Consider the following 25,921-nt stretch of genomic DNA (forward strand, 5'->3'; position numbering starts at 1 on the left):
AGTTGTAACAAATGTAGTTTGTTTATTGGTTTAGAGTTTTTTCATTTTATTTATTGTATCTTTACACCTTTTTATGTATTATATTTTTATATAGTTTTATATTTTTATCAGCCAGTGGCTTTTGAGCACATTAGTGATGTGAATGACTATTTGTAATCTGTTATATTATATATATATATATATATTTTTATATAATTTTAGTTTATTTAAAATTAGATTTAAACTGTTCCATTTATTATTAATTTATGTCTGTTTGGTATTAGTTACGCCGTTAACTGATGGACTGAGTGTGATGATCGAGAGTTTGTGTCCTCACAGATTTCAGCTGGTGTTTGTTAATTCAGGTTGATATGTCAGAAGGATAGGCTGAGATATGAGCTGAGAGGAGGTGTGGTTTTGAGAATGAGGAGATAGATAAAGCTGCACTATCCTCTGTCTCGCAGTAAGGTGGTGTAAATTCAGAAGAGAAGTGGGCTGCGCACCGAACCCTGAGGCACACCACTGGTAAGAAGTCATTATTTTAACTTTCAGAAGAGTTTATGACTTTCTAATGCCTAAAGTGAAGCAGTCTTTGATAAGTAATGTGTATTGACCTTAAATCGCTCTAATTTAACTAGACTTAGAAGAGTTGAGTTTGCAGTAATTGCAGTGATTTATCTCTTTGCCATTTATCCACTCATTACTTTGAGAAATGTTTATATATATATATATATATATATATATATATATATATATATAAAACCTCAACTACTCATTTATTGGTAAAGGAAGCATTTTGATAATGCGTTTATGTTTTAGTACCTTGGTTAGTTTGAAGGATAAACCAGAATTGTATTTTTTTGTAATGGCTTAGTTTCGTTTTCTTGTAGGTGATTCATGATGAACAGGGTTTTGCTCTTGGTTTTTCTTGGAGGTTAGTTCATTTTTCATTATTTCTACATTTTTAAACAAGGATAATTTCACCTGTCAAACACTGATTTTAAAGTTTTAGTTCATTTCAACCCATTTCAATACCCATTTAATTCAAGGCAAGTTTATTTATATATCACATTTCGTACACAATGGTAATTCCAAGTGCTTACCATAAAAGAAAGCAAAATAATCATAAATAAAAATAAAACAAGAAATTTAAAACCTTGTTGATTTAAAAGTTGATTTAAAATTAATTGTAGGCAGGGTTATCATTTCTGGTTGCATAAGATACAGTGCAATTCATAAAATACAGTGCAATTTAATGAATTCAGTTTATTTTATCTTCAGCTATGATGCCTGTGACATTCCCACAGACTCGTATGTTTTACTTTGTGCCGAAATTGATGAGATGGTCAGATGCGCAGATACACTGCAGACGGAATTACATTGATCTGGCCACCATTGATGACCAGACAGATAGGGATGAGATGATGAGAGTCATACGGCAGTTTCATAATGGTGACGTGTGGACCGGACTCAGTCGGACAGACAACAGCGCTCCCTGGGTCTGGTCCGATCAGAGCCCATCCACATTCATGCCATGGGCTTCCAATCAGCCAAACAACGTGAATGACAGTCAGTACTGTGTGGTAGTGACTCCGAGGGTGGAGCTTAATGATCTGACCTGTGAAGGAACCCATCCTTCGGTTTGCTATACTGGTGAGTATTTGCACACATTTCACCACTTTGATTTAATCCATGATTGATTCAATTGATTTCATTGCTTTATGTATTTTACAAATGTTATTTCAGTGTATAAATAAATTGGATAATAGCATGATTGGCTGTTAATTAAGTTTCTTAAATGCTTTGTTTAAAAATAAATACTACTGCAAATATTATTCCATCATACTTTGATCACTGCGTGTATTCTTGTGTTGCAAAGAGAGACTCAAACAGACGGTGAGACTGGAAATCAAATCAAATCAAAATGTGAATGATCCGGCTGTGAATTCGGAGATTCTGCTGCAGGTGGGTTCATACAAGAACACGTACAGTATGCGTAAAGCATAATGATAATGGAAAAACAAGAGTATTAAGAAATAAAAACTGTTTGTGTTCTTCAGATAGTTAAGAGATTTAAGGAGAATGGATTAAAAGATTATGCAAAGCTCTCATGGAAGATTCAGCCAGATGCAAATGTCTTCCAGAAGATTGATGCCACTCAACAGACTGAACCTTGTAAAACGGACGGAAGAAAGACGTTTTATTGATCCACTATTAAACAATAGTATAGTAAGAACTGCATCTTTGATTTGACACGATTACCCATTTCAGACGATTATGTTTAAAGCTTAATGTTTTGGCTTTATGCTTTGTATATGTTCAACAGGTTGTAGACTAGAATAAATGCTTGTCATGTAAATCTCTGCTGTCATGGATTGAATTTCAGTAGCTTTTGTAAAGCATGTAAAATGTCATTCAGATACACAAGAGAGGACAGGAAACTCATTACGCAGACTGTTAAAGATGGAATAAGAACGTGTTTTCTGCAGCAGATTGACGATTAAGAGCAGTTGTTCATGATGAAGACTGGTTAAATTAATTTTTATCATTTTTACCCTATAAAAATCTATCTACTGTTTCTTATTTCAAAGGCCTCTAAATGATCAAAACTGTGCTTTACACCTGTTTCACAGTCTCATGTCTTCTGTCTCTGATTGATAGTTTAGATGTCTAGTCTAGTGTAACTGTACAAACACTTCATGTATCTTCCTGGTGTCAGATCTTGTCTGATTGTGATCCAGTAAAGGTCAGAATAAGGTCAGTAATATCTCCAGATGAACTCTTACTGGACTGAAGCAGCTCAGCTTTACTTGATTCTCCATCAATCATGTTTTAGAGTCTCAAATCTGATCCTCAGGATCTTTTGAGGAGCGTTTGTTTCCAGAAGCTTTACTTTCACTGTTCCTCAGCGGAGGAATGATCTTCACAAGCCTCCAGAACATCTCACATCTTCTGAATTTATTTCAGTTCATCATATTTCAAAAGAATCATCAACTGTCGAAGTTTTATTAACAAGATCTCACTAATTTACATCACAAGATACATACAGATATGCACCTAATTGCATATTTTTTTGTGCAGTTTGAGACTGAACAAAACTGAGCCGTCCTCCGTGTTCTCACTGTAAATGTGTCTCTGGAGCACACAAGCAGTCTTGAGTCTCTGAGGTGTATTTGTAGCAATAGCCAACAATATATTGTATGGTTCAAAATTATACATTTTTCTTTTATGCCAAAAATCATTAGGATATTAAGTAAAATATCATGTTCCATTAAGATATTTTGTAAATATCCTACTGTAAATGTATCAAAACGTAATTTTTGATCAGTAATATGCATTGCTAAGAACTTCATTTGGACGACTTTAAAGATGATTTTCTATCTCAGCCCAGTATTGTCCTCCTAACAACCCACACATCAATGGAAACATTAAGTTATTCAGCTTTGATGTATAAATCTCGATTTAGAGCCATAAGCCTAACGGATCAAATATGTTGTCTACCTAAACACATGCAATAAAACTATCTTAAAAGAAAAATCTAATGTTTATGACTTGAGGAACTGTTTATTTCAGAAAAGATGCAAACGTTTTCAACGAATCATGCAGAAAAAAAGAAAAAATAAGTTTGTCTCAGACTCTTGTGTTTTATTTTGTGTCTGTGGAGATGAGCAGACAGCATTACACCAGATACTCTGAGCAGTGTTCATTTTAAAAGTAATGCATTACAATATTGCGTTACTCACTAATACAGTGGTTCTTCTCAATTCCAGTCCTGGGGTGCACTGCTCTTTGACTGATTTTGAGGAACACTGAATCAGTTTTGGTGCAGGTGAAATGATGCATGTTTAGTCTTAAACTATGGTGAGATCATGTTCACACACAACACTCAGGATTTCTGTCACCATGGCAAAACCAGAGCTGTCACTCAATTCATGAGAAGCAAAGTAACTGGAGATACTTACTTGTAAAAAGTAATGCATTACTTAACTAGTTTGTTATGAAAAAAAGTAATCTGATTACGCAACTCACATTACATGTAATGCATTACTCCCAGCACTGCATGGTGCAAAGCATCATAAACAATTGGCACTGAAATAATGCTATAAACATTTAACAACATAAGTTGTAATGGAAAACTCTGATGTACAGTACATAACTGATAAAAAAAAGCTGAAGAAAAAAAAAGTTATTTCAATGGAAATAGAGTTTGGTGATTTTTTTGGTGAAATCCGAGTTAGTTCTGGCTGCAGATAAAGTTTTAATAGTTGGTGATTTTAATATCCATGTTGATAATGAAAACGATGCATTGGGATCAGCATTTATAGACATTCTGAACTCTATTGGTGTTAGACAACACGTTTCAGGACCTACTCATTGTCGAAATCATACTCTAGATTTAATACTGTCACATGGAATTGATGTTGATGGTGTTGAAATTATTCAGCCAAGTGATGATATCTCAGATCATTATTTAGTTCTGTGCAAACTTCATATAGCCAAAATTGTAAATTCTACTTCTTGTTACAAGTATGGAAGAACCATCACTTCTACCACAAAAGACTGCTTTTTAAGTTATCTTCCTGCTGTATCCAAATTCCTTAGCATATCCAAAACCTCAGAACAACTTGATGATGTAACAGAAACTATGGACTCTCTCTTTTCCAGTGTAACCGGTTGAGAATCTGTAATGTTCGGGTTGGCTCATTGGAAGTAGGTAATTTTTAATGTTTTCGTATATTTCAAATGGTAAGACACGCCCACTGGCGTTGAACCGCGGCTTGACATTGAGTGCACCTGTGCGGCGCAATCATGGAGGTGCATCAGGTTTTAGTTGCGTGATAAAAAGCCTGTTTAAGATGGGCATTGTCATTCTTCTCTGTGCTGTGTGTAGTAACAGGCTGCTTATTTCGATTTGCGTTGCCGTCTCCGGTGAGTTGTTTTCCATATTGCCCTTTTCTCAGTCGCAGATTACAGTCTAAATATATGTTTTTCATCAGGAGTGTGTGTGTGCGCGTGCGTGCGTGTAGCTTAAGAATTTCCTATGAGGTCAGAAACGTTATGGTGGGTTTCCTCTTTTGGGAAGGGAGAAATGAATGTAGGCCTACTATTCGTGTTTTTATTGCAGGTGCGGCCCAAGAGCGCTAGCTGCTGTTCCGTTTAGTTTTTTTATATTTATGCGTCACTGTTTTATTGTACTGTTTGCACGACTGACCACAGGGACGTCGTGGTGTTGACCCGCTGTATTCATCGAGCTCTTTAACGAGCCTTGCTCGTTATGAACCGTGTTGAGATATTAGACAGGCGTGTTCTATGGGCTGTTCGATCAAACTAACGCGCTGGGTCAGTTTAAAGTAGCTTGAATGATCTTAAAATAGTGATGTTAAAAATGTCATTTTGATTACTCCTTTTGTTTTCTTTTTTCGTATTTACCAACTTATTTGCCAGTGTATATCCACATTGATTATTTGAACCGTGATATTGAAGCTTAACAGAAGCGGGAGGGTATTTGTTTTCTTTTGGTATTGTTTCCTTTTTATTTTTTGTCTTAAACTTTGTTCACTGATTTGCTGTGTGGTTTGTCCCTTTCTGTTAAAGTGGGTTTATTATGGTCTCTTATTAACTGTGGGTATCTAATTGGTAATTTGTGAGATCTCTCGTTTTAAACGAATGATTTTCCGGTAACACTTTAGAATAATGGTCCGTTGTTAACAAGTAACTATGCAGGAATAAATAGGTAGTACTACATTAACACTTAACTTAATACAATTAACTAATAGAGAAGCAAGATTAACTAAGCAGTAAGTAATAGCAAATTTAGGACAAAGGTAGTTCCTTATTAGATATTTGATAATTACTAAAACAAATATCCTCATTGAGAACTATTTGTGAACTATGACCAGTTAATAAAGAATAACCAATTAATTACTAATCACAACAGTAATGTCTTAAAAGTGAACAACTGGGTTTTTCTTGGAAACTAATTTATGAATTTGATATCCCCCCAAATAATTCGGCTTCATTTTAAAATTGTGACTACTACTCTTACCAAAGGATGGATGTTCTCTGTTTATTTCAAACTTAAACATAAAATAATAAAAGAAAATTCACTTAAAAATATGAATAATTAAGACGTTACTCTGACAAGCTCATGATTGAAATAGTTCACAAGTATGATCTCTGCTTCATGTCAGTTCAATATGTATCCCACTCCAAAAGACCTATAAAATATCACTAGTGCTTCACACAAATGTAGGACTGTACAGTATGTGTCAGATATAAAATATGTTTTAAATTACTTGGTAATTACTAAGTGGTTAAGGTATTTTTCACTTTAAAATAATGGTCCAGATCACTAGTAGTTCCTTAGTAGCACTTTAGCTTTAAAGTGAAAAATAGATTAGCCCCTCACTAATTACTCAAGCGTTACCTTGTCAGTCTGCAGGAACTACTAGTGATCTGGACCATTATTTTAAAGTGAAAAATACCTTAACCACTCAGTAATTACTAAGTAATTTAATAAGTTATTTTACATATTTTATATCTTACACATAGATTTGTGTGAGGCACTAGTGATATTTTACCAGACTGTAATCTGGAATATGCGGTTTGGTGCTTAACACAGTATAAATGCAGTCTATGCCTTCATTAAGAATGTGAACGGTTTTGTCTGAAATAAACAGAGAACATCCATCCTTTGGTAAGACTAGTAGTCACAATTTCAACTTGTAGCCGACTTATTTGGTGGATATCATATTCATAAATTAGTTTCCACCAATAACACAATTGTTCACTTTAAAGAGGTTACTGTAGTTATTAGTAATTGGTTATAGTTAGGAAACATTTCTCAGTGATATTTATTTTTAGTAATTATCAAATATCTAATAAAGAACTACCTTTGTACTTCACTACTACTTACTGCTTTGTTCGTCTTGCTTCTCTATTAGTTAATATTAAGTGTTAAATTAGTACTATCTATTACTTCCTGCATAGTAACTTGTTAACAACAGACCATTATTCTAAAGTGTTACCGATTTTCCTTGTGCGGAATAAACTTTGTATACTTTTTTGAAAGTCACGTCTCTGTCTTTGATGCAAATTGAATCAGCAGGGTCTATTTTTTTTTTTGTTACATTTTCTTCTTTGGGTAGCCTACTTTTACTTATTTTTACTTTCCTAGGTGGAGCAGTAACCTAGGTGGCGTAGTCTGGTTTTTTTATTTAGCCAAAGGTTACACTAGCATTTTAAATACAGTTGCTCCTTTACGCTTAAGGAAGGTTAAGGAAACCAGTATGACACCATGGTATAATGAGCATGCTCGCACCCTAAAGAGAGGGTGCGAGTATGCACACTATGTCCCCAAAACCTTCAAACTGGCTGTTATTAAGCGCCTCCTCAAAAAACCACAACTTGACCCCAAAGAACTAGTTAATTATAATTTAATGGTGAAACACACCAATTTGAAAAACTAATGGAATGCGTAGTCGATATAAGAAAAAAACTGGATGAGTAATTTCTTACTGCTGAATTCTGCAAAAAACGGGTGTTAATTGTAGGACCTAAAAACTCCGCTTGTAATAACCTAGAACTGCATTTTTCCATCTCAAAAATATATCTAAATTACGGCCTATGCTCTCAATGTCAAATGCAGAAATGTTAATCCATGCATTTATGACCTCAAGGTTAGATTATTGTAATGCTTTATTGGGTGGTTGTTCTGCACGCTTAGTAAACAAACTACAGCTAGTCCAAAATGCAGCAGCAAGAGTTCTTACTAGAACCAGGAAGTATGACCATATTAGCCCGGTCCTGTCAACACTGCACTGGCTCCCTATCAAGCATCGCATAGATTTTAAAATATTGCTTATTACTTATAAAGCCCTGAATGGTTTAGCACCTCAGTATTTGAATGAGCTCCTTTTACATTATAATCCGCTACGTTCTCAAAACTCAGGCAATTTGATAATACCTAGAATATCAAAATCAACTGCAGGCGGCAGATCCTTTTCCTATTTGGTGCCTAAACTCTGGAATAACCTACCTAACATTGTTTGGGAGGCAGACACACTCTTGCAGTTTAAATCTAGATTAAAGACCCATCTCTTTAACCTGGCATACACATAACATACTAATATGCTTTTATTATCCAAATCCGTTAAAGGATTTTTAGGCTGCATTAATTTAGGTGGGCCACTGAAAGGCTGACTGGGAACTCAATGTCACCCTTTCTTGCAGAAAGTAATTTTAAAATGTAAACTACAAAAGTGAAGAAACGGGTTCAAATTCCTGCAAGTCAGACAAGAAAATGCTGTAGTTATTGTTTATTAGCTTTGAAAGGAAGAGACAACGGTGAGGCTGAAGGTAAAATCAAGTCAAAATGACAATGATCCTGAAGTGAAGAACATTATTTTAGCAAAGGTGAGTATTAAAGGAAAAATAGTGACCCCATATGGACACATACAGTTAATGCATCAGAGAACAAAATGTGTTAAAAATGGCTGAAGTGTCCAAACACTTTCTGAGAAGGCTACTGAATAATAGTAAAGATCTTTCCTGTTTCTGTTCTTCAGACTGAACAGATGCTGAAGGAGAATGGCTTCACAGAAGATGTTAAACTGTCATATAGAAACCGATCGGATGGGAATAGCCTGAATGCATTGTAAGTCGCTTTGGAAAGCATCTGCTAAGTGCATAAATGTAAATGCCTTAGTTTCTGATCATCATTTGTCAGTGGGACACAAACTACCAAAAAAAAAGAAAAGAAAGGGAACTATATAACACCAATAAAAATGATAAAAATACATTTCAGAATCACTGAGCTGTAAAGAGGATCACCCTCCTCCTAAACATGACTTCCAACTGTGATCAGCTGTGGTCATTTTATTAGCTCATGTGTAAATGTATAAATTGACTTGAACCTATACTTGTAAATACCACTTTTCTTGGAGGACTTGAATGGACCATAAGACTACCTTAGACAATTTAGTGCATTGCATTTAAATTCTGGGTTTGGTCAAAGTTTGGACAAAGCTTTATGTGATTGTTTTTTTTTAAGTGGAATTCAAAGTGAAGCATGCCAACGAAGACTGCTTTCGGCCCTCACTTTTGCCCATGCACTTGATACTACTCTTAGCATGGAAACCACTGATCGGGACATGCAACAGCTGAGGAAAACCGAGGTAAATGAAGATATGCTCGCCACCAGATATATGCATCCTATCGCTGTAAAAGTAGAAATCATAACGCTCAGGAATGTTATTTTAAAAATACTAAATGCCATCATTGTGGAATGACGGGCCATATTAAAAAGGCATGTGACGCATGAATAAGTCTGCTGAGCAACAGAATAAGCATAAAGTTATGGCCTAGATGTATGCTGAAGAGCCAGAATCGTAAATGTTCTCTTTGTTAAGTGATCCTGAGAAACAGATGGATTTTACTGCGCATCAGCAGGATTTATTGATGGAAGTTGACACCGGAGCTGCTGTGAGTATCTTTTCACATTCAATGTACAAGCAGCTATTTGTACATTTGCCACTAGAGGGAGCCCGAGTAAAGTTAAAGACTTACAGGTGAAAACATTCCAGTTTTCGGTTACCGCTACTTGTAGTGAATTTACTTGTAATGGTTTACTACATTAGTAACATGGTAAAATGTCTGAAGGGCAGCAGAGGAAACTATGGAAGCCTGTTCCCGTCAAAATTGAGGAAAATATGATTCTGTTAGTCATAATGAGAATTTCTCGTAATATTGAATTGGTTTCTTGTAATGATGAGAAACTTCCTCTTAATAATAACTTAATCACAGCAAACATTGTTTGTTCTTTAATCTAAAGTATATAATGATATAATGTTATTAAAGAACGATTTCAGATCAATTATCTGTATCTAATCTTTTGTTCTGGGCTCTTATGCATGCTTTTATGCATGATCAATAATATTGTATGCTGAATTTATCATTGCACTTTAAGCCACTGTCAGCATTTTTTCACATTCACATGTCCTGCAAGAATCGGTGTGGGACGCTGAAAGCATAGATCTGTATCTTCATAAAATATTTGTGATTTTTGTTGGAATATATTCTTCTATATCTGAAGCCATGAACTATCATGCTGGCAGAGTAGCTTGTTGGTAAGTGCTACAAGTTAACAAAAAAATACATGAAGATAATTCCAATAATGACAGATTCTAGCATTATACACTTTAAATTACAGAACAAGTAATGTTTGCGGTGTTCGTGCATGGCTTTGACCAAGAGATGATGCTAGCGTGCCATCACTCTTGTGTTGTACATGTGCCGAGTAAGTGTGGTTTTTTTTTTTTTTTTTTTTTTGTCTCATCACTTCAGACAATTTTTCTATTTGAACGTAAGTGCCCCACGAAGTGGACATAACAGAACAATCCAATTTGATTCCAGTTTTCAGTGAACGTATATGTTCCCTGTGAACAGATTTCCCTGCTCAGGGAGTCGGGAGAAATGAACACTGTGTAGAGACCATGTCCATTGGAAAACAGTTAATGCACCGAGCTCACTTCTAATGAGCTGGTTATCTGAATCAGGTGTGCTAAGCAAGTCATCTTTATTTATATAGCACTTTATACAAAACCAATTGTGTCAAAGCAACTGAACAACATTAATTAGGAATAGGAAAACAATGCAATGATGCAAAATGACAGTTAAATGCAGTTCATCATTAATCTTTCTTCAGTTTAAATAGTATCTGTGCAATCATTTGCAATCAAGTCAATGATATCGCTGTAGATGAAGTGTCCCCAACTAAGCAAGCCAGAGGCGACAGCGGCAAGGAACCGAAACTCCATCGGTGACAGAATGGAGAAAAAAACCTTGGGAGAAACCAGGCTCAGTCGGGGGGCCAGTTCTCCTCTGACCAGACGAAACCAGTAGTTCAATTCCAGGCTGCAGCAAAGTCAGATTGTGCAGAAGAATCATCTGTTTCCTGTGGTCTTGTCCTGGTGCTCCTCTGAGACAAGGTCTTTACAGGGGATCTGTATCTGGGGCTCTAGTTGTCCTGGTCTCCGCTGTCTTTCAGGGATGTAGAGGTCCTTTCTAGGTGCTGATCCACCATCTGGTCTGGATACGTACTGGATCCGGGTGACTGCAGTGACCCTCTGATCTGGACACAGACTGGATCTGGTGGCCACGGTGACCTCGGAACAAGAGAGAAACAGACTAATATTAGCGTAGATGCCATTCTTCTAATGATGTAGCAAGTACATAGGGTGTTATGGGAAGTGTTTTCCCGGTTCCGGTTTACCTAATTAATGCAGCCCAAAAATCCTTTAACGGATTTGGATATTAGAAACCTGTTAGTATGTGATGTGTAAGTCGAAGAAATGGGAGTTTCGAGAACGCAGCGGATGTGGAGGACAATAATGTAACCTTATCGTTCAAATACTTCTAAAACATTCAGCACTTTATAAGTAATAAGCAAGATTTAAAAATCTATATGATGTTTAACCTCTTAGCCTGCACCCTGACGCGGGTGTCCTCAACTCCCCGTCTTCGTACATGTCAATATTTATGAATAGATTAAATGAAACGGGACAGATGTAATCTTGACAAACGACTTATTATAAAGATCTAAGCCTCAAGCATCGACAACAGATCGCTGTTTTTCAATGGAAAGCTTATAAAGAATGTATTTGTTAGACTTGTGTAAGCAGTACACATCAAAACTTTAAGAATAAAAACACAGTACATACCTGATTCATCGTAATAATGAATCATAAACACATCCACAGCTGTAAATCCCGGTTTGGTAAGAAAGGTAAGTGTCCACTGAACTAAATCTCATGGAGCACGTTAAGTTCAACGAAGCAATTTGTAATATGAATGATAATTCCTTTTGTTTCAGTTATTCAGGGACAGAACTGTTTGTGTCCGTTATGGAATAACTCGCACTCAAACTGCATCTTGGTAGTAAAAACTGGCATGGTTTTGTAGTGTACAGTGTCAGACAGAATGACCCACCAAAAAAAAAAGTGAAAAAGGTGGAAGATTGTTTATTTTAATTCTGGCGCTCTCTCACGACACACGCTCTTACGCACCTGTCATCTGATGGAGGCAGAACTTGGCGATCACCTTTTTTTCTTTAATCGTTTTATTTTTCAACAGTTTTCATATGTGTGAGTGTGTTTTGTTGAATGTGCCTGGATCTGCATGATTAACATCTGGTTGAGCGCAAATCAGCTCACTATTACTGTGTAATCACGGCTATCAATGTGAACGCCATCTAACTGAATAATGCGATTTATTGACTTTATGGCGCATTTGTATTACTACCATCTCTATAACTGGCCGTCATCACGGATTTCAGCACTTTCAGAGCACTTTCAGCTGTGAGTCATTAATAGATAACCAGTACAGGGTTGACAGAACCGGGCTAATATGATCATACTTCCTGTAGTTTGTTTACTGAGCGTGCAGAACAACCACCCAATAATGCATTAAAATAATCTAACCTTGAGGTCATAAACGCAAGGATTAAGATTTCTGCATTTGACATTGAGAGCATAGGTGGTAATTTAGATATATTTTTGAGATTGAAAACAGAAAGCCACGTTTTTAGCATTTGTAAAACTAAGGAAAGATTGCTATCAAGTAGCACACCTAGGTTCCTAACTGATGGCGAAGAATTGACAGAGCAGCCATTAGGTCTTAGACAGTGTTCTAAAACTAACTTGGAAGTTTTTAAAATTGCATGGAAAAACAGTATGTCCAGCTATAGACAGGCTCTAAAAACTGCTAGGGCAGAGCATATCCACAAACTCATTGAAAATAACCAAAACAATCCAAGGTTTTTATTTAGCACAGTGGCTAAATTAACAAATTACCAGACGCCACCTGATTCAAATATTCCACCAACGTTAAATAGTAATGACTTTATGAATTTCTTCACTGATAAAATAGATAACATTAGAAATACAATAGCGAATGTAGATTCTACAGCGTCTAACACTTCAGTTTCATCCATCGCACCCAAAGATAAACTGCAGTGCTTTACAAATATAGGACAGGAAGAGCTAAATAAACTTATCACTGTATCTAAACCAACAACATGTTTATTAGATCCTGTACCCACTAAATTACTAAAAGAGCTGTTACCTGTAGCCGAAGAACCGCTTCTCAATATCATTAACTCGTCGTTATCTTTAGGTCACGTCCCAAAACCATTCAAGCTGGCGGTTATCAAGCCTCTTATTAAGAAACCAAAACTAGATCCTAGTGTACTGGCAAATTATAGGCCTATTTCAAATCTTCCATTTATGTCTAAAATTTTAGAAAAAGTTGTGTCTGCTCAATTGAGCACCTTCCTGCATAAAAATGATCTGTATGAAGAATTTCAGTCAGGTTTTAGGCCCCACCATAGCACAGAAACTGCACTTGTTAAAATTACAAATGACCTGCTTCTTGCGTCAGATCAAGGCTGCATCTCATTTCTAGTCTTACTTGATCTTAGTGCTGCGTTCGACACCATAGATCATGACATACTCATAGATCGATTACAAAACTATACAGGTATTCAAGGGCAGGCTCTAAGATGGTTTAGATCCTACCTGTCCGATCGCTACCATTTTGTTTACTTAAATGGGGTGTCATCTCATTTATCATCAGTAAAATATGGAGTGCCACAAGGATCCGTCCTAGGTCCCCTTCTATTTTCAATATACATGTTGCCCCTTGGTAATATTATTAGAAAATACGGAATAAGCTTCCACTGTTATGCTGATGATACTCAGCTATATATTTCAACGAGACCAGATGAAACTTCCCAATTATCTAAGCTAACAGAGTGTGTTAAAAATGTAAAAGATTGGATGACAAATAATTTTCTCCAATTAAATTCAGATAAGACAGAGATATTAATTATTGGACCAAAAAACACCACACAGAATCTTGTAGATTACAATCTGAAACTAGACGGATGTACTGTTACTTCCTCTACAGTCAGAAATCTGGGTGTTATATTAGACAGCAATTTGTCTTTTGAAAATCATATTTCCAATGTTACAAAAACTGCATTCTTCCATCTTAGAAACATTGCCAAGCTACGAAACATGTTATCTGTTTCTGATGCAGAAAAGCTAGTTCATGCATTCATGACCTCTAGACTGGACTATTGTAATGCACTTCTAGGTGGTTGTCCTGCTTCGTCAATAAACAAGCTACAGGTCGTCCAAAATGCAGCAGCTAGAGTCCTTACCAGGTCAAGAAAATATGATCATATTACCCCAATTTTACAGTCTCTGCACTGGCTACCTATTAAGTTCCGTATCTGTTACAAATTATCATTACTTACCTATAAGGCTCTAAATGGTTTAGCTCCTGCGTACCTAACTAGCCTTCTACCACGCTACAACCCATCACGCACCCTAAGGTCACAAAACGCTGGACTTTTGGTAGTTCCTAGGATAGCAAAGTCCACTAAAGGAGGTAGAGCTTTTTCACATTTGGCTCCCAAACTCTGGAATAGCCTTCCTGATAATGTTCGGGGTTCAGACACACTCTCTCTGTTTAAATCTAGATTAAAAACGCATCTCTTTCGCCAAGCATTCGAATAATGTATCTCTTAAATTGTGAGTGTAGTTGCATCTGCATTTTTATTCTTTAGCTTGGGTTAAACTAATTTTACTTTGTTGGATCAGCAGCTATGCTAATGATGTCTCTATCTTGTTTCTATGTTTTGCCACGGGATTTACATCCCGTGGTAACTAGGATTTACACAAGCTCCAGTCTGGATCCAGAACACCTGAGAAGAGATGATGCTGACCCTCAGAGGACCCCAGATGATCCTAACCTTGAATCAACAAACAGAACTAACAATTATTGCTACATGTGTGACTGCATCATATAATTACTATTAATTAATAATATTGATAGTTCATCATCTAGCTGACTACGTCTTGTATTATTATTATTATTTTTATTTTTCTAAAATCCTGTCAAACGTGCACAAACTACTAGCTACTACTAAATATTGTAGAAACATAATTTTCTGTAAAGTTGCTTTGTAACGATTTGTATTGTAAAAAGCGCTATACAAATAAACTTGAATTGAATTGAAAGTGTTCTAGGTTATTACAAGCAGAGTTTAGGTCTTATAATTACACCTTTTTTTTTTTTTTTTAATTTAGCATTAAGAAATGACTCGTCATCCAGTTTTTTTTTTTAAATCGACTATGCATTCTGATAATTTTTCAAATTGCTATGTTTCGCCGGGCCGCAAAGAAATATAGAGCTGAGTATCATCAGCATAACCATGAAGGCTAACACGTGTTTACTGATGATATCTTCCAAGGGTAACATGTAAAGCGTGAAGAGTAACCGCCCTAGTACTGAGCCTTGAGGTACTTTTGATCAATATGATTCTTCTTCATTCACTGCTACGAATTGATGGCAGTCATAAGTACAGTTTAAACCATGCTAATGCACTTCCACTGATGCCAACAAAGTGTTCTAGTCTATTCAAAAGAATGTTGTCGTCAATAGTGTCGAATGCAGCCCTAAGATCCAATAGCACTAATAGAGAGATACAACCACGATTAGATGATAAGAGCAGGTCATTTGTAACTCTAAGGAGAGCAGTCTCATTATTATGATTGAAAGTGTTAACAGAGAGACATACAAAATGTGCAGAGCTGAGGGTCATGAGAGCTGGAATTTGGAACTGCTGCTATAGGCTACTGTCCTGGCCTTCAAAATGTGCATCCCTGTCATTGGATTGCAATCGGATAAGGCGCGTACACATAGTCTCACTATGGCAGCCACAGAGGATGAAGTGACTAGGCAAGGCAAGTTTATGTATATAGCACATTTCGTACACCGTGGTAATTCAAAGTGCTTTACATAAAATAACGTAAAATAGTCATGTCAATACAATAGTCAATACAAAATAAAAACAAGCAATTCTAAAACTTTGGAAATGATTTAAAAATGGACTTATTTAAAATGAATTTAAAACAGCTAAAAATAGAAAATGATTTTACATAATTTTCTGGTCTTGACTGGAAACAAAACATCTAATTCTTGCAATGTTTTTTAAATGATAGTATGCTGATTTAATTACTGCTTTGACATGACTACTGAAACTAAGGTCTGTCTCCAGAATCACACCAAGATTCCTGACTTTGATTTTTAGTTGTTTGATCCCTAGAGTCAATGTATGCATTCACCTTGAAAACATCTTTGCTTGCAAATGCAATGACTTCAGTTTTTTCCTTGTTTAACTGAAGAAAGTTCTGGCACATCCAACTATTAATTTCACCAATAAATTGGCAGAGGGAGTCAATGGGGCTGTAGTCATTTGGAGATAAGGCTAGGTAAATCTGGGTATCATCAGCATAGCTGTGATAGGCAATTTGGTTCTTTCTCATTATTTGACTTAGTGGGAGCATATACAGGCTAAACAAGAGCGGTGCAAGAATTGACCCTTGTGGGACTCCGCATGTCATGGACGTCCACTTAGACTTATGCTCTCCTAGACTCACATAATAGCCTCTCCCTTCTAAGTATGACCTGAACCATTTGAGTACCATCCCAGAAAGCCCGACCCAGTTCTCCAGTCTCTCTAGTAGTATGTTATGATCGACAGTGTCAAACGCAGCACTGAGATCTAGCAATACCAGCACCGATATTTTGCCAGAGTCAGAATTTAAGCGAATATCATTTGTTATCTTAATGAGAGCTGTCTCTGTGGTGTGATGGGGTCGAAAACCAGATTGAAAATTGTCCAGGTATCCATTTGAGTTTAAGTATTTGTTCAGCTGATTAAAAACTACCTTTTCTATAATCTTGCTTACAAAAGGAAGATGAGATATTGGTCTATAATTGCTAAAATGGTGTTATCAAGATTGCTCTTTTTCAGGAGGGGCTTAACAACTGCAGTTTTCAGGGAGTTTGGAAATATCCCAGAAAGAAGTGAGGCGTTCTAAACAAAGCACACTTTTGAAAAAAGATGTGGGAGGTTTGTCAAGATAGCAGGTTGACGATTTTAGGTGATCCTCTATTTCTTCTGAAATTTTGCTATCAATTTCTTCAAAAATAGACAGAGTATCTATTTGATATTGTGGCCAAATCTATCTAACCTCTGCATTACTTGAGGATGTGCCAATCGCCTTCCTGATATTGATGATCTTCTCAGAAAAGAAGGAAGCAAACTCATTGCATTTGCAGAGCTGTATAGATGGTTTCAACTGCAACAACACAAAAAACGTTACTGCGCTTTTGTGTCCCTAACTTCTGGTAGACTTCCAAATAGGATCAGTAACAACAGCTAAGTAGTTCCTCTAGAGTCTAATATTTCTTATCTCAAGTAAAAAAAGTTTGCTGCATAAGACTTACTTAAATTGCAAATTCATAGTCTGCCAGCAGGAGGTGCTTAAAAGTGTGAGAAACAGAGGTTTCCAGTAACTGCTGTAAAGCAGTGCTGAGCTCACAAACACTGCTTTATCAGGCGTATAACATGCAAGATTAAATAATCATTACACCGCAAAATTTTATAACTAATTATAGATAGTCTTCCTTCATAAATACAGTGATATAAAAACACCTACGCCTCGTTTAGATTTTTTAACATGTAGTACGTGTTAATGTTTATTCAACGATGCCTTTTGGAAAATTGGTCAGTTTTGATATTGTGAGCACCACAAATAAATCTATGGGAAACACATCCAGAACAACCACATGAGCCCAACCTCATTCTAGTTATCACCTTAACTTTAACTGCGTTTACATATGGTGCCATAGCCAGATTTATAAATTAACATAGACTGGAAGTTGTTGGTAGATATAAGTACTCATAAACTCTATCACCGAGGGGTCTGTTTCATTTTAATCCATTCACACTCCCACAGGATCTCCATTTTCAAGTCATATGCATTTTGCAGAATCTCAACCATGTCATTAAACCATGTTCTGAGAACGCCAAAAGGTATGCCTGACAGATATGGCTATTAAAGGGGGCTCAAAGTTGTATTCATGTCCGTGGAATAATCATCATCGATTTCAACCCCATACCTTGTCCCATCCTGCTCGTAGTAACCGTCTACTCGAGCCATTCGATCAAGGAGTTAGAGTAAGTCTTGCTGTGTTGCGGAGTCTTCTTGTGCATGTCATAACAGTGCTTTTACAAAAGCGTAGACAATTAGGACAGTGAATGGTACTTTTAGGGTATTTGTAGCAATCAGGGTCAAAACAAACGTTGCAGACGTGTTTACAATGGTGATCTTTGATTTTTGAGGACCTTTTTATAGCAGAATTAACACACATAGTCAGCTCCTATGAATGTGTGATTTATTTGCGGGTGCGAATCGGGTAACGGGCCAAATATTTACGGGTCTGGGCGGGGCGGATTTAACTTTTATATTATCAAGGGTGACGAGTCGGGTCTGGTGCTGAACTTTGCGGGTACGGGCGGGCGTGGGTCTCCAAAAATGGACCCGTGCAGGACTCTGGTTTGTATTGTTCATACTGCTTTGTTGTTGCCATTGTTTGCAGCCAAGTTCAGAATTTATTGCACCTATATTAGATATGCGCGTATTGTGAACTATACATTTAATCTCGTGGTAAATACTGTGGGGTGAATGTGTTCCATTCAGAAATGATTCTGTTTACATACACTATTGAAGGCCTCTCTCTTCTCACACACACACACACACACACACATTTATATATATATAATTTTTTTTGGCAAAAAAACAAACCAAAATAAAATGGTAAATTGCATGGTATTGGGGGGGGGGTATGAGTGTGTTCCATTCAGAAGTGATTCTGTTTAAATACACTATTGAAGGCCTCTCTCTTCACACACACACATACACATTTATATATATATATATATATTTTTGGCAAAAAAACAAACCAAAATAAAATGGTAAATTGCATGGTATTGGGGGGGGGGGTATGAGTGTGTTCCATTCAGAAGTGATTCTGTTTACATACACTATTGAAGGCCTCTCTCTTCACACACACACACACACACACACATATATATATATATATATATTTTTGGCAAAAAAACAAACCAAAATAAAATGGTAAATTGCATGGAATTTGGACCATTATTTTCAGTCTTTATCCCGAAGCTGTTAAGTGGATATGTAGACAAACTTGTATTAGTCTTTTTCGTTTTCAAAATACCTGCTTCGACTTTGAATTACAGATGAGATGACTGACTAGTCAAAGCAAGCAGTGAAGCAGATGAAGTACCTTGCATAATGCAAACAAGTTTAACGTAACATCAGAGCAGGAATACTCCAATTGCTTAGCTCAGAGAAAGCAAGTGAATCTGAAAATAAATGATTGAGTAAAATGAGTGCATTTTCATTTGGTTTAAAGGTGTGAAGTAACCAAGAATAACAGCTATATCGGTTTCCATTTTAAGCACAGCACTGCAAGGCTGACTTTATTTATATATTTATTTCAAGAAGTGTAGAGTTGAGTTAAAACATTTTTGTGGGTAAGGCAAAAATGCTGTCCACTTGAGATTAAATTTTATTGATCCCAGATCAACATAGTAGTGTGTTGTGTTCAGAGATGTAAGTAATGAGGTTCAAATACTTTGTTACTGTTCTTAAATAGATTTTTCTGGTTTCAGTACTTAACTTTATTTACTGACTACTTTTTACTTTTACTCCTTACATTTTTACATAAATATCTTAACTTTCTACTTACATTTCAAACAAGACTCGTTACTTTTGTTTAAATTTGCATTAGGTAGATTACCATTCGATAACAAAATCTCTAATAAATCATGGATCGGTTAGTCTTTACTGGCAAGGCAATTTGGCTTGCTCAGATGTTCTCCACCGTGTCTCCACCAAAAGGTTTTGATCAGAGCAATCAATGCAAGTGACTAGATATTGGAGTGGGTCAGAGAGGCAAAACTACTGACCTGTTTAGTAATCCTGAAGACCTTGATAAAAAATAAAAGAAAATCAAGACCCCTGCTATGAGGTTACATGGTCTCATTAAATGGGAGTAAATGTTCACTCAAATTTCAAATTAACATACCAATAAGTAAACAACAAAACCACAAACAACAGGTCAAGCAAAGGAAAAAAAATATAAATAGAAAAAAAAACACACTGGAACCAGGTTAAACCAGAAGGAGCTCGTCAGGGTCTTCGGCAAGGCCGTCACAGAGCTGGGTCTCGCTTGCATTGTGAAAAGTAGCTAGACTCATGGCTCCTCCAGTCGAGCCGCTGCTAGACCACATTGAGTCATGCACGAGCACGTGGTGAAGTCGTGGGCTGCAGCCCAATCGGCGCACACCCACTCTGCCATGCAGGCTGTATTAGTGCACGTGGATGGGACAGAAGTCCACGGGAATGTGCGCATGCCCCCCGTCGAGGAGACTGTTACTGCGCACCTGTGCCCGTCTCCCTCTGCATTGGGTATGGACGACAGCCTGCCTTCCAAGCCATGCAGGTTCACAACCAACAGGCGGACAAAGCCTATACTTCTGAGGGAAGGCAGCTGCTGCTCTTCATGATATGGCAATACTCCAGGTGTTCCATGCAGACAGCACTGATGTCATCAGGGATCTGCGCGCGGCAACTGATCACACACTAATGGCTACTAAGCGCTCTGCTCAGCCATTTCATGGGGCTCATGGTCATCCTTAACAAGCACCTATGGCTTACCATAGCTGACCTGAAAGTAGGACGCTCCTAAACGTTCCAGTTACTCCCTCCGGCCTCTTTGGTGACGCCATGGAGTCGGTCATGAAGCATTTCTCTGAGACGCTGAAAGCGCACCAAGGTGATGAGACACGTGATGCCTCGTCGCTCACTCCAGTCATCATCTGCAAGGTTCCACTCTTCTGCACCTCGCCAGGCTCTAAGACCGGCTAGACAGCCCGCCGTGGCACACGGCTCCGAACCGGATGCTCGTTTCGGCTGAAACCAGCAGTTGTAAGGGCCTGGGAGGAAACGTCAGGGTCTGTTGAGGAGCCTGCGCCGCGATAGAGCCAGCGTGCCATCCAAGGCCACCGAGCCATCTTCCTGATGGACCAATAAAGTGGAAGAGAGAGCGTGCAGGAGGCTCCGCCCCCCAAGCACCATGTTCAAATGCATCATGTCCCCCATGTTCCTACGGGCGACGATTGCTATGCGTGTTTAAATGCTCTATGTGTGGGTTCCACAATAGAAGCATGTTTACAGTCAACAAGAGATTTTTACTTCCTCTGGCACCCAACACTGTCACTTGCCCTGTCTCAGAGAAGTGCAGAGCCACAACCCATGATTATTATTGCCTCACAAGGGCGCGAGAGTGCCAACACTACAAAAACATGGTGTCTCTCGCCCTGTTCAAATGCTTCATCTCCCCCATGTTCCTACGGGTGACGATTGCTGTTTGTTTAAATGCTGTTTGTGTGAGTTTCACAATAGAAGCATGTATCCAAATTCAACAAGCAATTTGGCTTGCTCAGATGTTCTCCACCGTGTCTCCACCAAAAGGTTTTGATCAGAGCAATCAATGCAAGTGACTAGATATTGGAGTGGGTCAGAGAGGCAAAACTACTGACCTGTTTAGTAATCCTGAAGACCTTGATAAAAAATAAAAGAAAATCAAGACCCCTGCTATGAGGTTACATGGTCTCATTAAATGGGAGTAAATGTTCACTCAAATTTCAAATTAAAATACCAATAAGTAAACAACAAAACCACAAACAACAGGTCAAGCAAAGGAAAAAAAATATAAATAGAAAAAAAAACACACTGGAACCAGGTTAAACCAGAAGGAGCTCGTCAGGGTCTTCGGCAAGGCCGTCACAGAGCTGGGTCTCGCTTGCATTGTGAAAAGTAGCTAGACTCATGGCTCCTCCAGTCGAGCCGCTGCTAGACCACATTGAGTCATGCACGAGCACGTGGTGAAGTCGTGGGCTGCAGCCCAATCGGCGCACACCCACTCTGCCATGCAGGCTGTATTAGTGCACGTGGATGGGACAGAAGTCCACGGGAATGTGCGCATGCCCCCCGTCGAGGAGACTGTTACTGCGCACCTGTGCCCGTCTCCCTCTGCATTGGGTATGGACGACAGCCTGCCTTCCAAGCCATGCAGGTTCACAACCAACAGGCGGACAAAGCCTATACTTCTGAGGGAAGGCAGCTGCTGCTCTTCATGATATGGCAATACTCCAGGTGTTCCATGCAGACAGCACTGATGTCATCAGGGATCTGCGCGCGGCAACTGATCACACACTAATGGCTACTAAGCGCTCTGCTCAGCCATTTCATGGGGCTCATGGTCATCCTTAACAAGCACCTATGGCTTACCATAGCTGACCTGAAAGTAGGACGCTCCTAAACGTTCCAGTTACTCCCTCCGGCCTCTTTGGTGACGCCATGGAGTCGGTCATGAAGCATTTCTCTGAGACGCTGAAAGCGCACCAAGGTGATGAGACACGTGATGCCTCGTCGCTCACTCCAGTCATCATCTGCAAGGTTCCACTCTTCTGCACCTCGCCAGGCTCTAAGACCGGCTAGACAGCCCGCCGTGGCACACGGCTCCGAACCGGATGCTCGTTTCGGCTGAAACCAGCAGTTGTAAGGGCCTGGGAGGAAACGTCAGGGTCTGTTGAGGAGCCTGCGCCGCGATAGAGCCAGCGTGCCATCCAAGGCCACCGAGCCATCTTCCTGATGGACCAATAAAGTGGAAGAGAGAGCGTGCAGGAGGCTCCGCCCCCCAAGCACCATGTTCAAATGCATCATGTCCCCCATGTTCCTACGGGCGACGATTGCTATGCGTGTTTAAATGCTCTATGTGTGGGTTCCACAATAGAAGCATGTTTACAGTCAACAAGAGATTTTTACTTCCTCTGGCACCCAACACTGTCACTTGCCCTGTCTCAGAGAAGTGCAGAGCCACAACCCATGATTATTATTGCCTCACAAGGGCGCGAGAGTGCCAACACTACAAAAACATGGTGTCTCTCGCCCTGTTCAAATGCTTCATCTCCCCCATGTTCCTACGGGTGACGATTGCTGTTTGTTTAAATGCTGTTTGTGTGAGTTTCACAATAGAAGCGTGTATCCAAATTCAACAAGCAATTTGGCTTGCTCAGATGTTCTCCACCGTGTCTCCACCAAAAGGTTTTGATCAGAGCAATCAATGCAAGTGACTAGATATTGGAGTGGGTCAGAGAGGCAAAACTACTGACCTGTTTAGTAATCCCGAAGACCTTGATAAAAAATAAAGAAAAGAAAATCAAGACCCCTGCTATGAGGTTACATGGTCTCATTAAATGGGAGTAAATGTTCACTCAAATTTCAAATTAACATACCAATAAGTAAACAACAAAACCACAAACACCAGGTCAAGCAAAGGAAAAAAAATATAAATAGAAAAAAAACCACACTGGAACCAGGTTAAACCAGAAGGAGCTCGTCAGGGTCTTCGGCAAGGCCGTCACAGAGCTGGGTCTCGCTTGCATTGTGAAAAGTAGCTAGACTCATGGCTCCTCCTGTCGAGTCGCTGCTAGACCACATTGAGGCATGCACGAGCACGTGGTGAAGTCGTGGGCTGCAGCCCAATCCGCGCACACCCACTCTGCCATGCAGGCCGTATTAGTGCACGTGGATGGGACAGAAGTCCACGGGAATGTGCGCATGCCCCCCGTCGAGGAGACTGTTACTGCGCACCTGTGCCCGTCTCCCTCTGCATTGGGTATGGACGACAGCTTGCCTTCCAAGCCATGCAGGTTCACAACCAACAGGCGGACAAAGCCTATACTTCTGAGGGAAGGCAGCTGCTGCTCTTCATGATATGGCAATACTCCAGGTTTTCCATGCAGACAGCACTGATGTCATCAGGGATCTGCGCGCGGCAACAGATCACACACTAATGGCTACTAAGCTCTCTGCTCAGCCATTTCATGGGGCTCATGGTCATCCTTAACAAGCACCTATGGCTTACCCTAGCTGACCTGAAAGTAGGACGCTCCTAAACGTTCCAGTTACTCCCTCCGGCCTCTTTGGTGACGCCATGGAGTCGGTCATGAAGCATTTCTCTGAGACGCTGAAAGCGCACCAAGGTGATGAGACACGTGATGCCTCGTCGCTCACTCCAGTCATCATCTGCAAGGTTCCACTCTTCTGCACCTCGCCAGGCTCTAAGACCGGCTAGACAGCCCGCCGTGGCACCCGGCTCCGAACCGGATGCTCGTTTCGGCTGAAACCAGCAGTTGTAAGGGCCTGGGAGGAAACGTCAGGGTCAGTTGAGGAGCCTGCGCCGCGATAGAGCCAGCGTGCCATCCAAGGCCACCGAGCCATCTTCCTGATGGACCAATAAAGTGGAAGAGAGAGCGTGCGGGAGGCTCCGCCCCCCAAGCACCATGTTCAAATGCATCATGTCCCCCATGTTCCTACGGGCGATGATTGCTATGCGTGTTTAAATGCTCTATGTGTGGGTTCCACAATAGAAGCATGTTTACAGTAAACAAGAGATTTTTACTTCCTCTGGTACCCAACACTGTCACTTGCCCTGTCTCAGAGAAGTGCAGAGCCACAACCCATAATTATTATTGCCTCACAAGGGCGCGAGAGTGCCAACACTACAAAAACATGGTGTCTCTCGCCCTGTTCAAATGCTTCATGTCCCCCATGTTCCTACGGGTGACGATTGCTGTTTGTTTAAATGCTGTTTGTGTGAGTTTCACAATAGAAGCATGTATCCAAATTCAACAAGCAATTTGGCTTGCTCAGATGTTCTCCACCGTGTCTCCACCAAAAGGTTTTGATCAGAGCAATCAATGCAAGTGACTAGATATTGGAGTGGGTCAGAGAGGCAAAACTACTGACCTGTTTAGTAATCCCGAAGACCTTGATAAAAAATAAAGAAAAGAAAATCAAGACCCCTGCTATGAGGTTACATGGTCTCATTAAATGGGAGTAAATGTTCACTCAAATTTCAAATTAACATACCAATAAATAAACAACAAAACCACAAAAACCAGGTCAAGCAAAGGAAAAAAAATATAAATAGAAAAAAAACCACACTGGAACCAGGTTAAACCAGAAGGAGCTCGTCAGGGTCTTCGGCAAGGCCGTCACAGAGCTGGGTCTCGCTTGCATTGTGAAAAGTAGCTAGACTCATGGCTCCTCCTGTCGAGTCGCTGCTAGACCACATTGAGGCATGCACGAGCACGTGGTGAAGTCGTGGGCTGGAGCCCAATCGGCGCACACCCACTCTGCCATGCAGGCCGTATTAGTGCACGTGGATGGGACAGAAGTCCACGGGAATGTGCGCATGCCCCCCGTTGAGGAGACTGTTACTGCGCACCTGTGCCCGTCTCCCTCTGCATTGGGTATGGACGACAGCTTGCCTTCCAAGCCATGCAGGTTCACAACCAACAGGCGGACAAAGCCTATACTTCTGAGGGAAGGCAGCTGCTGCTCTTCATGATATGGCAATACTCCAGGTGTTCCATGCAGACAGCACTGATGTCATCAGGGATCTGCGCGCGGCAACTGATCACACACTAATGGCTACTAAGCGCTCTGCTCAGCCATTTTGATGGGGCTCATGATCATCCTTAACAAGCACCTATGGCTTACCCTAGCCGACCTGAAAGTAGGACGCTACTAAATGTTCCAGTTACTCCCTCCGGCCTCTTTGGTGACGCCATGGAGTCGGTCATGAAGCATTTCTCTGAGACGCTGAAAGCGCACCAAGGTGATGAGACACGTGATGCCTCGTCGCTCACTCCAGTCATCATCTGCAAGGTTCCACTCTTCTGCACCTCGCCAGGCTCTAAGACCGGCTAGACAGCCCGCCGTGGCACCCGGCTCCGAACCGGATGCTCTTTTCGGCTGAAACCAGCAGTTGTAAGGGCCTGGGAGGAAACGTCAGGGTCAGTTGAGGAGCCTGCGCTGCAATAGAGCCAGCGTGCCATCCAAGGCCACCGAGCCATCTTCCTGATGGA

At 39.6% G+C, this 25,921-nt stretch overlaps 1 protein-coding gene across 1 annotated transcript; it reads left to right on the top strand.

Moving 5' to 3' along the window:
- Positions 1–343: 343 nt before the first annotated feature.
- On the top strand, positions 344–2,292 carry LOC132113437 (C-type lectin BML-1). Its single transcript, XM_059521192.1, has 5 exons — positions 344–504; positions 870–913; positions 1,261–1,632; positions 1,859–1,944; positions 2,040–2,292. The coding sequence occupies exons 2-5, from the start codon at positions 877–879 to the stop codon at positions 2,184–2,186; spliced, it is 642 nt and encodes a 213-aa protein (XP_059377175.1). The 5' UTR covers positions 344–504; positions 870–876; the 3' UTR covers positions 2,187–2,292.
- The last annotated feature ends 23,629 nt before the right edge of the window (positions 2,293–25,921 follow it).

This window comes from Carassius carassius, chromosome 3 (assembly GCF_963082965.1).
Source record: "Carassius carassius chromosome 3, fCarCar2.1, whole genome shotgun sequence".
NCBI classification, from domain to species: domain Eukaryota; kingdom Metazoa; phylum Chordata; class Actinopteri; order Cypriniformes; family Cyprinidae; genus Carassius; species Carassius carassius.